The following is a 14546-nucleotide window of genomic DNA, read 5'->3' as shown; positions in this document are numbered from 1 at the left end:
CAGATATCTTTAGGCCTTTTATTTCTCTTGTCTTTTTGCTATTGCTCATGTTTTTAGAACCACATCAGATAACATAAGGGAAAGGGAGTGTTCTTGCTTTATTTCTACATTTATTGGGAAAGCTTTTAGTATTTCTCCAATGCATAGAAGGCTAGCTTTCAGTTTTAGGTACCTTTTATCATATTAAAAAATGTCTTTCCATGAGTATGCATTGCAGGTTCAATAGCATAAATGTATTGTACCTTGTCAAAGGCTTTTTTTTCTTTTGCATTGTATTCATGGTTATGTGGTTATGTGGTTTTTGTATTTCTTAAAATATAATAGCATTGTTTCCCTAATTTTGAACCATCCTTGCATCTCCACTATAAATCCATCTTGATCAGATCTAGTGAATGATTTTTTAAAAATAAATTGCTGCAACTTTTTGCTAGGATTTTATTCTAAAAATTTCAATTAATATTCATTAATGATATTGGTTCAGACAATTATTTTGGATCATCTTGATTTTTTTCTCCTCAGGTTCCAACTCAGTTGAGGGAGACAGCCAATCAGAATGGATTGATGTTCAAAAGAAGATGATCCCTTGGAAAAATAATGTTCTTGATTTAGGACTTGATTTGGTATTTCAGGATCGTGCTGCTAAACTTGGAAAATCCATTAGTAGATTGATTGTAGTAGCTTCACTAATTGATAAGCCAACCAATTTAGGAGGTAATATCATAGTTTTATAGATAGATTTCTTGACTCTCTCATCCCTGGCAATTTTTACTAAATTATAAAATTTTTACTGGCTCTTGTCACATTTACCAGCATTATAAAATGATACATTTGATATCTTTATAATATATGGATTTCTGCTCCTTGAGAGAAAGGAAAAGATGAAGAATAACCTCTTAATTCAGTAATTGTACTATGCTTTTGTATTGTTTAAATTAAAATATTTATCCTAGTCTGTTAAAGCATTTTCAAAAGAGTCAGACAAGTCAGTGATTATAAAAGCAAGAAGCCTTTATTTGGTATGGTTGACCCTCAACAAAGAAAAGTTTGTGGCTTAAGGTAGAAACACAGAAGTTATCATAGGGCAGCAACGGAAAGATACAGAGTGGTTGCTGGATGCCACATTATCCCCTGTGTTTCCCACCTCTGATATGACAGGCAGGGAGGTGCCAGTTACTAAGGTGGCATAGGGGAAGGAAGTTTCCACATGCAAATTTCAGAAAAGAGTTTTATCTAAAACAGAAAGCTTGTTACTAGAAAGACTAGGTCTAAGGAAGACTAATAAGCAGACTAAACTCAACATATCCAAGGGAGAATTCATTACTTTTCTTCCTAAACCCACCCTCCACTTAATTTTCCTATTTCTGTTGAGGGGACTACTCTCCTTCCAGTTGCCTAAGTTCAGAACTTAGGAGTTGTTCTTGATTCCCCACTCACTCACCTTTATATCCAGTCAGTAGTCATCTTCTGTCTTCCGCCACTGTAGCATCTCTCCTATCTGAGACACCAGAACTCCCCTAATCTAGGCTCTCACCAGCTCTCACTTGCACTAGTGCAACAGCTTCCTGATTGATCTCCCTGCTTCAAGTCTGTCTCCTCTATAATCCTGTACTCATTTGCCAAATTGGTCTGTTTTAGAGAACAGGTCTCATAGTGTCACTCGGCTGTTTAAAAAAACTTCAGTGGCTACCTTATTTCCTTTATGTTTGAAACAGAATCTGTGGCACATAACTCTTCGTAATCCACTTTTTTTCCCTGGCTGATTACACATTACTCCCCCTTACACACTTCACAGTTGAGCCACGTTGTCCTGTTATTGTCCCCTATACATGAGATCTCATGTCCTGTCTAAGGGGCTGGATCCATGCCTGGAATGCTCTCCTTCCTCAGCTCTGCTTATTGGAACCCATAAATCTCTTGAAAGCTTATTACATATGCATCCTTGTCAATCCTTTCATCATTCTCCCTGTTGTTGGTCTCCCTACAACCCCACCACGGGGTGTTTATTTTGTATATCGTCTGTACTTACTCCTTGTACCCCGCCCCCCATTGAATGTTAACTCCCTAAGGACAGGGGCTGTTTTGCTTTTTTGTTTGTATCCTAGCATTTTGCATGGTAGTACATATAATAGCACATAGTAGGCACTTGAATGCATGACTGAAAAATAGATAGGATTATGGTGGGCTTTTTGGGCTACCACAATATAACAGGTAGTATGTCTCAATTTATCTTTCCCTGTTACTTATAAAGAGTATCTTTCAGCCTCCCTGGAAAATATAAAAAGAATATTTGACTATAATTTTACTTCTTCCTTGTTGATAGCGTAGCTTAATTAGAAACTTTTTCTTCCCCAATTTAATTCTTGTTTTTCATAAGTCACAGACTTTAAAATATTTGTCATCCCAATTTCTCCACTAAAGTTCTCATCATGATGTGAAAATAACCCAAGGTCCTCAAGCACTATGCTAGTAGAATGAAGGCCCCACCAACCTTTAAAGGCTTCAGATAAGCACCTAGGGACCAGTCAATCTATCTGCCAAGATCTGTGCTAGGTCTTAGAGATACAAGTGAAAAGAATGAAACTTCCTGTTCGCAATGAGCTTACATTCTAGTATAGAGATCAGTTCATGTTAAAATATAAAGTTAATAAAAGTATTTAAATATAATAAGGTGGTTTGAGAGAGGATGTTGTGATCAGAAAAAGCTTCATGCAGAAGATAGTACCTGAACTGTATCTTAAAGGAAGACAGTATACTTAGAGAGGTCTGGGTAAGAAAGGAGTGCATTCCAGGCAAGGGGGGCAGCCAGTGTAAAGGCAAGATAAGAGATGGAGTGTATTGAGTGAAGAAGGGAGAGGGCTGGTTTGGCTGGATTGCAGAGTATGAGGACTAATGTCCAATAAGGCTAGAAAGATAGCTAAGCAGAGAAGTTTATTTTTCATCCTAGAGGCAGTAGGCGGTCTCTGGACTTGATTGAATCCCAGGGCATCACGTTGTCAGATCTATGGTTAAGGAAAATCACCTTGGTAGCAGTGTATAGGATGAACTAGAAAGATGAAAGACTTAAGGCATGGAGACCAATTAGGAGGCCTTAGGTGAGACATACTGAAGACCTGAACTAAGGGTAGCTGTGTGAATGGAGGGAAGAGTTTGGATGCAAGAAATGTTATGAAGGTAGAAATAAGACCTGGCAGTTTATTGGTCAGGAAGGGTGATGGAAAGTGAGGAGTCCTGATTAATGCTGAGATCCAGAATCTGAGACACTAGAATGATGGTGAGTGATGTCTTTGACAGATATAGGCAAGTTTAGAAGGAGAGGGTTTAAAGGGAAAGAGTATTCAGTTTTTAGACATGTATCTGCTAAGGTTAAAGAGAGGTTCATCATCAGCTTGGCTACAGGGTGATAAATTTTTTGGCCACAGCAAGTCTCAAAGACCAGCTTCTAATATACTTATGGTTAAGTATCCATCTACGTTATTCATATAGGCAGATTACAAATTTATAAAGTATTAAAGTCTGCGTAAGCTTAATGTTATAAAGGGAAATACACAATTTTTACATTGTTTTTAATTTGGTTTTATAGGTTTGTGCCGGACCTGTGAAATATTTGGGGCCTCAGCTCTAGTAGTAGGAAGTCTTCATTATATCAGTGATAAGCAGTTTCAGCATCTCAGTGTTTCTGCAGAACAGTGGCTTCCTCTGGTGGAGGTGAGTAAAAAAGTAATTTACTGTGTAATTATCTTATTTAGAAATGTTTTATAGAGTTCTTTTCTTTTTAAAATAGCATTTCTGTGGAAATTTTACAGTAAGCCAACCTTAAAATATCCCATAGGAGAGAGTCACCACTTAGTTCCTCCTCCCTCATTTATTGTTGTATTTTTATTAGCTCCAATGTGGTCTTACTGAAGTGACCCAATAATCTTATTATAAGTCAGACTCATTGTATTGCTATTCATTTTTACATGTTAGTAAATTTAATGAACAAAATGTGACTTACATATGGTATTTTTCTATAAGGTGTGTTAGTTTTTCGTCTTGAGAATTTTTTATGCTAAAACTTGTTTCTTGAAATTTTTCTGGTATTAATTTTTCTCTAAGAAAGGCTATAGGTCAGGGGCAGCTAGGTGGCGCAGTGGATAGAGCACTGGCCCTGAAGTCAGGAGGACCTGAGTTCAAATTCGACCTCAGACCAAACACTTGACACGTACTAGCTGTGTGACCTTGGGCAAGTCACTTAACCCCAATTGCCTCACCAAAAAAAAAAAAAAAAAAAGGCTATAGGTGAAATTTTCTAATGTTTGAATTCTTCACTCATTTTTTAAATTTTTAGGTAAAACCACTTCAGCTTGTTGATTACTTACAGAAGAAAAAAACAGAAGGCTATACTACCATAGGTGTGGAACAAACTGCCAAAAGTTCAGACTTAACAGAATATTGTTTTCCTGAGAAATCTCTGCTCTTACTAGGGTAATTTCCTTTTGTCTAGTACTTTTTTTTTTCCCCCCAATAAGTTGAATAAATTACTATTTACCTAAATGATAGTGACATCCGAGTTAGCTTTTCTGTGGTGTCATATGGCATTTACTTAGATCTGTTCAAAATAGGAAGTCTCACTCATTGGCCAGTGGTTATGTGCTTGCAGAAGGGTTTTTTTTTTCCGTTATCCTCATAATTTTTGACTTTGCATAGAACATGAACTTGGGACTGCTTGTATTTTATTATAAGTGCTTTTGGGTCCTTTTATTACTTTTCTTGCATGCCCATGTTAAAATTTAGTATTCTGGTTTCATTATTGACTATATGAAAAGCTGCCTTTGTTTCCTTTTCTCCTCATCAGAAATGAACGTGAGGGAATCCCAGCAAACCTGATTCAGCATTTGGATGTGTGTGTGGAAATTCCTCAACATGGCATCATACGCTCCCTTAATGTTCATGTGAGTGGAGCTTTACTAATTTGGGAGTATACTAGGCAACAGATAATCAAGCAAAGAGATATAAAGTAATTACAAAAATATAAAATTTTTTGCCTTATCTGAACTTAATGGTGCTGTTGAGGTATATTTTTAAACTCTATATGCACTTAAGGAATAGGCTAAACTTTTATTGAGGATAATTTTGTATTAAGTTTTTTGTGGTATATTTATTTGACTTGTTTAAAATATTAAATATAACTTTGAAATAAGTAACTTTGGGTACTGTATTCTTCAACAAAAATCATGGTTCTATCATTCATATTTCATTTCAAGAAATATTTATTAAGCTCTTCCAGACATGTTCAGAGCCCTGTTCTAACAAAGTGGGTGATACTAATAAGAAAGTTTAGATGGTCCTTACCCTCACAGAGCTTACCATCTATTACATTGACACATCATTTATAGAGATGGCTAGAATACAAAACACATGATGCCTATATGAGAGGTTCGAAAAGTGCTATATAAAGTCTTGGGGATAGTCATCAATCATTACTATTTAAGTCAGAATCCAACCAGTAAAGGATATCAAGGTATCGAATATGGAGGGTAGAGATGAATTAAAGTATAATTAATGAGAAGCTGTATGGAATCTTTTTTTTTTTTTTTGCTTTTTGGTGAGGCAATTGGGGTTAAGTGACTTGCCCAGGGTCACACAGCTAGTAAGTGGTAAGTGTCTGAAGCTGGATTTGAACTCGGGTCCTCCTGACTCCAAGGCCAGAGCTCTATTCACTGCACTTTAGCTGCCCCATGTATGGAATGTTTATATAGCTGTGTGTGGTATGCTGGATTGAGAGTCAGGGAACCTGGGTTCAAATTCTACCTCTGGGCCTCCATTCCCTCATCTGTTAAATGAAGGATTTGGACTAGATTACTTCTAAAGTTCCTTTAGCCTCTAGTTCTTTAATCATTTGCTTTTCATAATAGCCATGGGAGATGGGCAGGGTGGAAGATCTCCCACCCAGTTTTCTGGATAAAGAAACCTAGCTTCAGAGAATAAAATGCAAGGTCCAGTGAGTAGTGGTAGTAGTAGAATTAAAATCTTAGCCTTCTGATGCCTAGTGTTTTCTATTAGGCCTTAAAAGGTATTATATTCTAATCTGGAACTTAACATTTTAAAAAATGAATGCTAAAAATTGGTTTTACATGTAACTGGAAAAAATTAAAACATTATTTAAAAAAGGTATTACATTGAAAAGGTAAAAGTAGTCTCTGTGCCCAGTTATCCTTTGATGACTGCTTCTGAAAACAGAGGTGAGAGTAAGAATAGAGGTATATAAATCAACAGAGTAAGCTTGCTGATATATTTTCTCAAGTTTATCATGACGATCGTCAAACATTTCTGTTCTATAAATGCAGAAATGTGGCAGTTATGGAACTAGAAATAAAAGCAATGTGACCCCAGGTTATGACCTCAATTTATATTTTCTTAAAGAGACTACATTATCTACAAATTAACTGTTTATTAACCATCACATGTAGCAAAATACTTAGTTTTACTCGAATATAAACTCTGTCCCCTTGAAATTTTATATCATATCTTACAATGTTTGCTTTCAAGTTTTTGAATTTCAGTGAAGTAAAATGTTGATGCCATATATAAACACTTAAAAGTATCAATTCTAAAAACTTCTTTTACCAAATTCAAATGTGGTTCTCATCTGGAAAAGAAAAAAAAATCACTTTTATGTTTACTTAACTTTGTGTTATGAAAATGAACAATAAAACCAACTTCCACAATATAAATTAGGTGTTCTATACCACTTTATTCAAGTTATTCACTGGATGAATCAGATATTCTAACCCTGTTGGATTCTTGATCATTTCTAGTACTGTTGAGAGCAGGAGAGCTGTGCTGACAGTGAGTCCGATCTGTCATACTTCATAATTCAGGCAGTCTGGTATTCAAAGGAATATTTAATGATGTCCACAAAGAAGTCTCAGTATTGTTAAAAAAAAAAATTTTTTTAAACAAAGAGCTATGATGTTGCTGTTCTTTCTGAAGGCTCAAATTGTCCCGCTTCAAACTTTTCTTTGAACTTTAAGTAATCTCTTCTTTTATCAAAGTATTTAATCTATTAAAAAGAAAACACAATTAAGGGAGACAAAGTAAAAAAGGACACCATGGCAACATAAGAGCAAAGATTTAAAAGAGTCAATAAATTGAATCATTATCTGAACATGTTTCTACAGTATGTACATATGTCGGAAACAAGATTTAGAGCTGGAAGCAAGCTTAATAATTATGCTAAATCAGTATGAGTTGATGGGAAATTTTTCTTAAAATAAAAATATTAAGATTTCATTAAAAACTATGAATATGGTTAAGCTTTTTAAATTTAAAGCAGCCTACAATAAGGCAGAATTATAAATAAATATGACTTTAAAAAGTTAAGTAGGGTTGAGAACCAAAATGCCTTTTGGAAAATGCATGGACACTAAGAAAGTGCATGTTTCTACCCACTTAGAAAAAAAGAGAAAACCTGAATTGATATAATTCAAAGTTATTAATGTGTACAAATACTATCTAATTTTATATACACTATCTTCTCACAAAATAGAGAAACAGATGTCATTCTTACAACTTAATTGCTATTAAAATTACTGGTTTTAAAACTTGCTGATTTTTGGGTTGCTTTCTTTTACACTAAAGTGACTACTTTAAATCATTAGTATGAGTACATTAAATAAATTTTTTTATATAAAACGCACTTCATTTTGTATAAGCTTCACTGTGACATAGAGGTGACTCTGGGCTCTTGAAGATAATACTAATAGTGAAAATTTGGCAATGCTTCCCAAGCTAGAAAAAGCTACCAGTGGAGAACAGGCTATGGCAGGGCCTCCCATTGTGTAAAGGCTTCAAATGTGAATGTGGTGAAGGGATTTGAGAAGGTGGGTATCTCATCCACCGTGACCACCATGCCCCATTCCCTCGTTATTACAGATGGAGAAATTGAGGCCCAAAGAGGTTAAGTTCCAAAAGTTACAAAGTTGGCAAAACTGGTTTTTGAACCCAAGTCCTCTGATTGCAATTCCAATTTTTTTTTTCTACTCCATCAGTGCCTCTCATGGAACTATCACAGACACTTCACAAAAGCACAGAGTTCCTTGTTTGCAAAATGTTTCAGACTTTCTTCAAAAGGCTATAAATGTATTTACATGTTAGATACCATGTGCTCAGGATTACAACAATCCTACTATGCCATTAACACATGAGAAAGAGGAATTCAGAGAACTGTAACAACTAGAACAATAAACACAATGACTACAATGATGCAAACAAAACCAGAAGGCGACCAAACTAATTAATTGCAATAACCAATCTTGGTCCTAGACAACAGATGAAGAAGCACAATTCTACCTCAGTAAAGAATTAAGACACCAGTTACAGAATGCTGCATATATCATACTCAATTTGTCAAATGGTTTTGTTTAACTGCTTTCCTTGGTTATTTATACAGGAGGGTATGTTGGGAAATGACTGGTATAACAAACAGCATATATATAGGTTTTAGGGTTTGCAGAACATTTAATGTTTTATTCTTGCATCAGGCCTAGGAGGTAGGTGCTATAGTTATCTCCATATTACAGATGAGGGAACTGAGGCAGACAGGGTAAATGACTTTCCTAGGGTAGCTAATAAATATCAGCTAATAAATATCTGAGGCTAAATTTCAGATTTTCATGACTCCAGACCCAGTACTTGTTCTATCCCCTGGCCCATCTAGCTACCTATAAAAACAAAACAGCTGTAATAAAGGTCAACATGATATAATGGAAAGATCACCGGATTAGGAATTAGAACTATCTGGGATTACCATGAAGTTAGTGAGTGACCTTGGGCAAACTCTTCAGCCCTTTGAGCCTGAGCTTCCCTAGGTTCAAAATAAGGGGGCTGCACTGATGACTTCTTGCTAAGGTCTCTTCCAAGAGTAAAATACCAGTTTTTTTTTAATGGTTTTAATAGTTACTGGGACTGAAGCTATTTATTATTTAACTGCTATTGGGAATTCCCAGATGAAGAAACTCATATGCCGGTTGGTACTTTTTCTAGGCTTAAGAGCTGCCTCTAGTGCTGTGACTTCCCAGGGTCAACACAGCTAGTCTAGGTTAAAGGTAGAACTTGAACCAAGGATTTTCTGGCCCTAAGGCTGGCTCTGTAAACTATGCAATACTGTTTTCAATAACATGACATCTGTTTATAGAGGGAGTTTTTTCCCTTTCATTAAAAAACATTTTAATAACAACCTCAAATGGCAATTTCTATTTTAAAATAAGATTAAAAAAAATAACTCATTGATTTTTATCTGTCCTGACAAAACTATAGGCAGAACTGACATGAACTAACAAGTATATAGTGTTTGTTCAACAGGAAATCTGTAAGAAGAAACTGTGCATATATGACACACTCTTTTGATCATACCTCATCGCCCCACTATACTTTGCCTTAACCACAGTTGTCCCTTCCACATTGCCAGAGCATGGCACCCCAACAATCTGGAAAATCCGTATAAAAGTTTTTGGACCTCCTTTCATACCCAAGAATAAGTCTGAATTTCTTTTCTTTTTTTTTTTGGTGGGGGGGAGAGGGGGTGTTACAGTACCTTACTGTAAAATTTGGGCTAAGTATTTGGTCATAGGCTATATTATACAATACTATACATATATTTAATGCATTTCTGAGTTTCTAAACTTTTTTGTGTCATCTGCAGCTTCCACAAAACTCCCAAAAAATTCCATTTAATTTCTTATGCTGGCCCACAATATATCAAAACCAAAATGGGGAAAGTCACAATGTGAAAGGGATAATTATATTATCTCTAATCTTTCTACTCCATTTTTAAACTTACCTTCTTTCCCAATCTTGATCACACAGTTAATGAAATTCAATTTCATACCATAGGCTCTTGAATCCCTTATCTCATCCCCCAATTCTCAACTCTTGCCAAACCTCAACCCTGAATAACTCCTATAATCTACCTTTTCCCTCCTACTTACATTCTGCTGAACAGAGTTGGAAGAAGTCTAACAACCAAGCTGACTAGGTACACTACAAATTGATGTCACCTCACTTCAGCTGAGTCTTCTCTGAAGCAAGGCCTCTCTCTATTCCTCCCTAACTGATTCTCTTTACAACTCATAGAGGCTGTTCTGAACCTTCTCTTCTTTCCTCAAGCATCCTATACCTTTCCCTACTCCCACCCTCTCAGCTGAGGACCTGACTTATTAATTTACTGAGAAAACTGACCAGGGCCTATCTCTTCATCTTAAAACCCCTCAATGTAATCCCCCTCTGTCTTCCTTCATTACAATCTCTAATAATGAGGTGGCTCTTCATATCCTCTGTTTACTTATTCTTCTCAGGCACTTCAAAGACTGGAAGATGCAGAAAAGATCTGCACTGGTAGAAGTTCATCACTGGGAGCTCTCTCTACCAATGGGAGGAAGGAGCTACAGCTGGAAGTTTGTGAAAATGAAGTTGTAATTCATTTCTATTCCAGTTCACAAATGTGCCCCGGGGGGTGGGTGGGGAGGTCCTCCTCCAACTCTTATCTACAGGACTCCCCCTCCCCTAATAGCATCAAGGTTAAGAACATCTGTTCTATATACACCCTTTTCTCTAGGCTTTCATGACATTATTTGTCTGGTTCTTCCCCTACCTGTCCAATTATTTGCCAAACCTTGGTTCTAATACCACCATAACTCTTGAGTCTGTCCCTTCTTATTCACACAATCAACAATCTTAGTTGAAGCCCTTATCAACTTTCCCTTGGGTTCTTGCTCCTAGTTGTTTCCTCTCCCTCATCTCTCCCCTCTACAGTAAAGATCTTACTATGTCACTCCCTCCAGTAGCTATCTATTGCTTCTAGGATCAAAGAGAAACCTGTCTAGCTTTCTGAAGCCCTTCATAATCTGTCTTCAACCAACCTCCTAAGTCTCAAATTTTACTTCCCTTTCCACAAGGTAGTCCACCCAAACTGACCTTATCTCTGCTGGTCACATGCTAGCCTCAATCTGCCATCTATATGTATTAGCACTTGCCATTTCCCTTGCCATTAGAAGGTACTCCTCCCTCCTCACCTCCACCTCTTAAAACCCCTCACTCTCTCAGAGACTCAGCTTCTGAAGCCCCACCTTGAACATGACTCTTTTCCTGAAACCTCAGTCTTGAGTGCTCTCCTTCTGTGGCTTACACCAACCATGAATCTTTTATAACATCTACTCTGTAAATATTATTTATTAAAACTGGGGGCAGGCCCCTACTTATAGTTAATTGGCATTTAATAAATGCCGATTAAAGTATATGCAGATGAATAAAAAAATAAATACAAGTCAGTTTAGCTTGGAAGGACCCTGAAGGTTTTTTTTGTTTGTTTTTTTGTTTGTTTGTTTTTTGCTGGGGAGGGGGTGCAGTAGTGGTAGGTGGAATCAGGAAAAGCTTTGTGCAGAAAATGAGTTTGATCTAAAGGATTCTAAGAGGTGGAGGTGAGAAGGGAGTACATGCCAGCCAATGGGGACAGCCAGTGCAGAAGTACAGAAGGGAGAGAAGTGTCATGTGGGAGGGACAGCAGTAAGGCTAGTTTGGCTAGGCTGGTGTGTGAAAAGGAGAACACTGAAGCTATAAAGATAATTTGGAACCTGGTTGTGAAGGGCTTCAAAGGCCAAATAGGGGAGTTTCTGTTTTATCCTAGAGGCAACAGAGAGCCAGTGATATTGATTAAGAAGGGTAGTCACATGGTCAGTCTTCATTTAAGGAAAATCACTGTGGCAGCTGTGGAGTGGGGGAGAGGCTAGAAGCAGGGAGACCAATTAGAAGGCTACTGTAATAGTCCAGTGAGAGATAATAAGGTCTAATGTGGAAACACGATAAACTGTTAATTGACTCAATTATCAAGAAAGCATAACTTTCAATACAAATGAAAAGTTAATTTAAATAGTTTTACAAATTAGGCAAATATTTATGTTGACTTTCATTGCTGCATCTGCAGCATGAATCTACTGGACAACTTGATCTTCAACATTCTGCTTAATTCTAACATAAGGTAAAGTGAGGAAACTTAAATGTGCTTATCCTATTCAACATAATAAAACCAAAAGTAAATAACATAGCAAAGATGCCAACCAACAAGCATTTATTGAATTCGTACTACCCAGTGGGAGAATAAAAAGATAAAAGCGAAACAGTTCCTGCCACAAGGAAGCTTACTCTCTATTGGGGGAAGACAACATGCATATGCATCAGTATCTAAAATATATTAAAAAAATACAAAGTAATTTGGGGAGAAAGGCACTACGAGTTGGGAGAGGGGGTAGTGAGGGTCAGGAATGGCCTCAGGTAGTATTTGAGCTCAACACTGAAGAAAACTTGAGATTTTAAGAAGCAAAGGTAAGAAGGTAGTATATTCTATGCATGGGAATGAGGGACAGCCAGTGCAAAGCCAAGGAGGTGGAGAATGGAATATCATGTTTGATGAACAGCAAGAATGTCAGCTGGACAGGACTAACGATTGCATGAAGAATAAGGCTAGGAAAGCTGGTTGGAGCCAGGTTGTAAAAGGTTTTAAATGTCAGAGAGAGGAGCTTGTACTTGTTTCTAAAGATAATAGTGAAATCAATGAAGTTAGAAGGAGGGGAGTGACTAGGTCAGCCCTCAGCTTTAAGAATAATACTTTGGCAGCTGTGTGGAGCTGACTGGGGAGGGGAGTAAGGAGGCAGGGAGATCAATTAATTAGGAGGCTACTGCAGCAGTCCAAATGAGAGGTGATAAAAGCCTAGAGCTTGGTGTGTAGTGATGGCAGAGGTGGGGGACAGATGGGAGGGTTTTACCAGAGACAGCATCAAGTACCTCTTAGAGATAACATTCCCCAGGATCAAGTACTTCTTGTTATTTTCCCTACCTCCTAACTTTCTTTCTTATCCTTCCACCCCCCATGCTCTATAGGGTCAGTGGTAAGCAAGGATAATGTTTAGCACCAATACGGATAATAAAGAATTCATGGTATCCCAACAGACTATACAATCTTCAGGAAAATTGTGGAGAAGACTGCTGATTTTATAAAAGAGGAAACACCTGATTTATCTGTTTATTAACTACCATGGCACTTGCTTAAGTGTTGTCCCAGTCTGGAACTAGGCTCAAATAAAAATGTGTGTAATGTGTTTTATAAGCTTTCAAAGTACTATATAAATGTCAGCTATTAAGTGGAAATTATGAATTAAGGAGAACTTCATCATCCTGTTAATAGAATAACAAATTTAGAGGTGAGTGGAATTTCAGAAGTAATCTAGTTCAATCCCCTTATTTTATGGATGAGGTAACTAAGGTTGAGAAGTGAAGTAACTTATTCAGGGTCACAAAGTTGCAGAACTTGGAATGTGAATCCAAGACTTTTGAATAGACACCTGGCAAGCTTTTTCCTCTACCACAAAATACTCTATTTCAGAAATATCAGCAACAATATATTAAGACATTTTTCATAAAATTAACAAGCATTTATGAAGTGCTTACTGTGTGACAAGCACTGTCCTAATGATGTTTATTAAATGTTAATAAAGTTTATTAAAAATGAAAGTTTGTCTCCCTGTCTATGTAAAAAGATGAATAAATGCCAGCATTACTTACCCACTGTTGGGGGCAGCTTGACTCAAAAATGCTTCTAAACTTTTTACACTTAGAGGCATCATCGGTATTTTCATCCAAGCACTTCCAGTAGTCATCACGAGCTCCCCAGCAAACTTGCCTCTCTTTCATGGAAGGTGCTGTCATTTTTACTATCATAGGAAAAAAGGACCATTGCTTGAAGGGACTCCCCTCATTTATTAAGGAACTTGTACTATATAAGAAGAGAAGGCAGAAACCTACTGGAATCTTAATGCCCACAAATGATACCAAGGAGCCAGAGTGCACTGAGCTGGCTTTAAGTCCAATTCATAGCTTCACCTTATTAATGTATTAATATTAGTATTAGTGTGTAGTGTATTACTGTGTCCTTCCACGACTCCTTCAGAATCGACTGTTTCCTTCTTTTGTCATCTTTGAATATTTGCTAAATGTAAGGTGAAACCCGAGTTGTTTTGATTTGCATTTCTCTTATTAGTAATTTGGAAGCAATCTTTCATGCATTTGCTAATAGTTAACAGTTCTTTTTTTGAGAATTTCTTGTTCATATCTTTTGTCCATTTATCCATCAGGGAAGACAGTATGAAATTGAACTTGGCTAACTAGGTTATCAAGATTGGGACGGGAGATAAATAAAAGTATTAGGGTGGAAGGATTAGAGATAATAATAAAGGCAAAAGTATAGGTGAAGAGATGAAGCATAGGGAGTTAAAATAAGGGAAGCTATCAACTGGGAAAAATCTTATCCCCTCCCCCATCATCAACTCTGAACAAAATTCAACCAGGGATGGACAAAGAAATACTCCTAAGGAAGGTAACTACAGACTGAAAGGAAAGGTTCCAGGTCCTGAGCTTGTTCCTCAGTCCTTACTGCACCAGGCAAGTAACTGGCTAAGGATGAGGAGGAGAAGGAGGAGGAGGAGGAGGAGGAGGAGGAGGAGGAGGAGGAGGAGGAG

General features: G+C 37.0%; 2 protein-coding genes across 9 annotated transcripts in view; one reads left to right on the top strand and one right to left on the bottom strand.

Moving 5' to 3' along the window:
- Positions 1–13485, top strand: part of LOC114049576 (probable methyltransferase TARBP1) — a 90676-nt gene extending 77191 nt beyond the window's left edge. For 3 of the 6 annotated variants that reach the window (XM_027870826.1, XM_027870825.1, XM_027870824.1), the window contains 5 exons: positions 520–711; positions 3581–3705; positions 4328–4464; positions 4835–4931; positions 10335–13485. In XM_027870826.1, the coding sequence (XP_027726627.1) occupies positions 520–711; positions 3581–3705; positions 4328–4464; positions 4835–4931; positions 10335–10604 (821 nt within the window). In that variant the 3' untranslated portion in view covers positions 10605–13485. Of the gene's footprint in view, positions 1–519; positions 712–3580; positions 3706–4327; positions 4465–4834; positions 5142–10334 lie in introns of those variants that run through there. The other 3 variants (XM_027870828.1, XM_027870830.1, XM_027870829.1) reach the window with 1 other exon arrangement.
- The window catches only part of LOC114049577 (cytochrome c oxidase assembly factor 6 homolog), an 8914-nt gene continuing 1081 nt past the window's right edge, over positions 6714–14546 (bottom strand). For all 3 annotated transcript variants that reach the window (XM_027870832.1, XM_027870831.1, XM_027870833.1), the window contains exons 2-3: positions 13594–13742; positions 6714–7042 (exon numbers count right to left, since the gene is read on the bottom strand). In XM_027870832.1, coding sequence (XP_027726633.1) covers positions 6947–7042; positions 13594–13737 — 240 coding nt within the window. In that variant the 5' untranslated portion in view covers positions 13738–13742 and the 3' untranslated portion in view covers positions 6714–6946. The remainder of the gene's footprint in view (positions 7043–13593; positions 13743–14546) is intronic.

The sequence above is a fragment of the Vombatus ursinus genome, unplaced genomic scaffold (genome assembly GCF_900497805.2).
Source record: "Vombatus ursinus unplaced genomic scaffold, bare-nosed wombat genome assembly UNPS02014798.1, whole genome shotgun sequence".
NCBI lineage: Eukaryota > Metazoa > Chordata > Mammalia > Diprotodontia > Vombatidae > Vombatus > Vombatus ursinus.
Note: the sequence above shows the minus strand (reverse complement) of the source record. Positions and strands in the feature narration are given on the sequence as shown.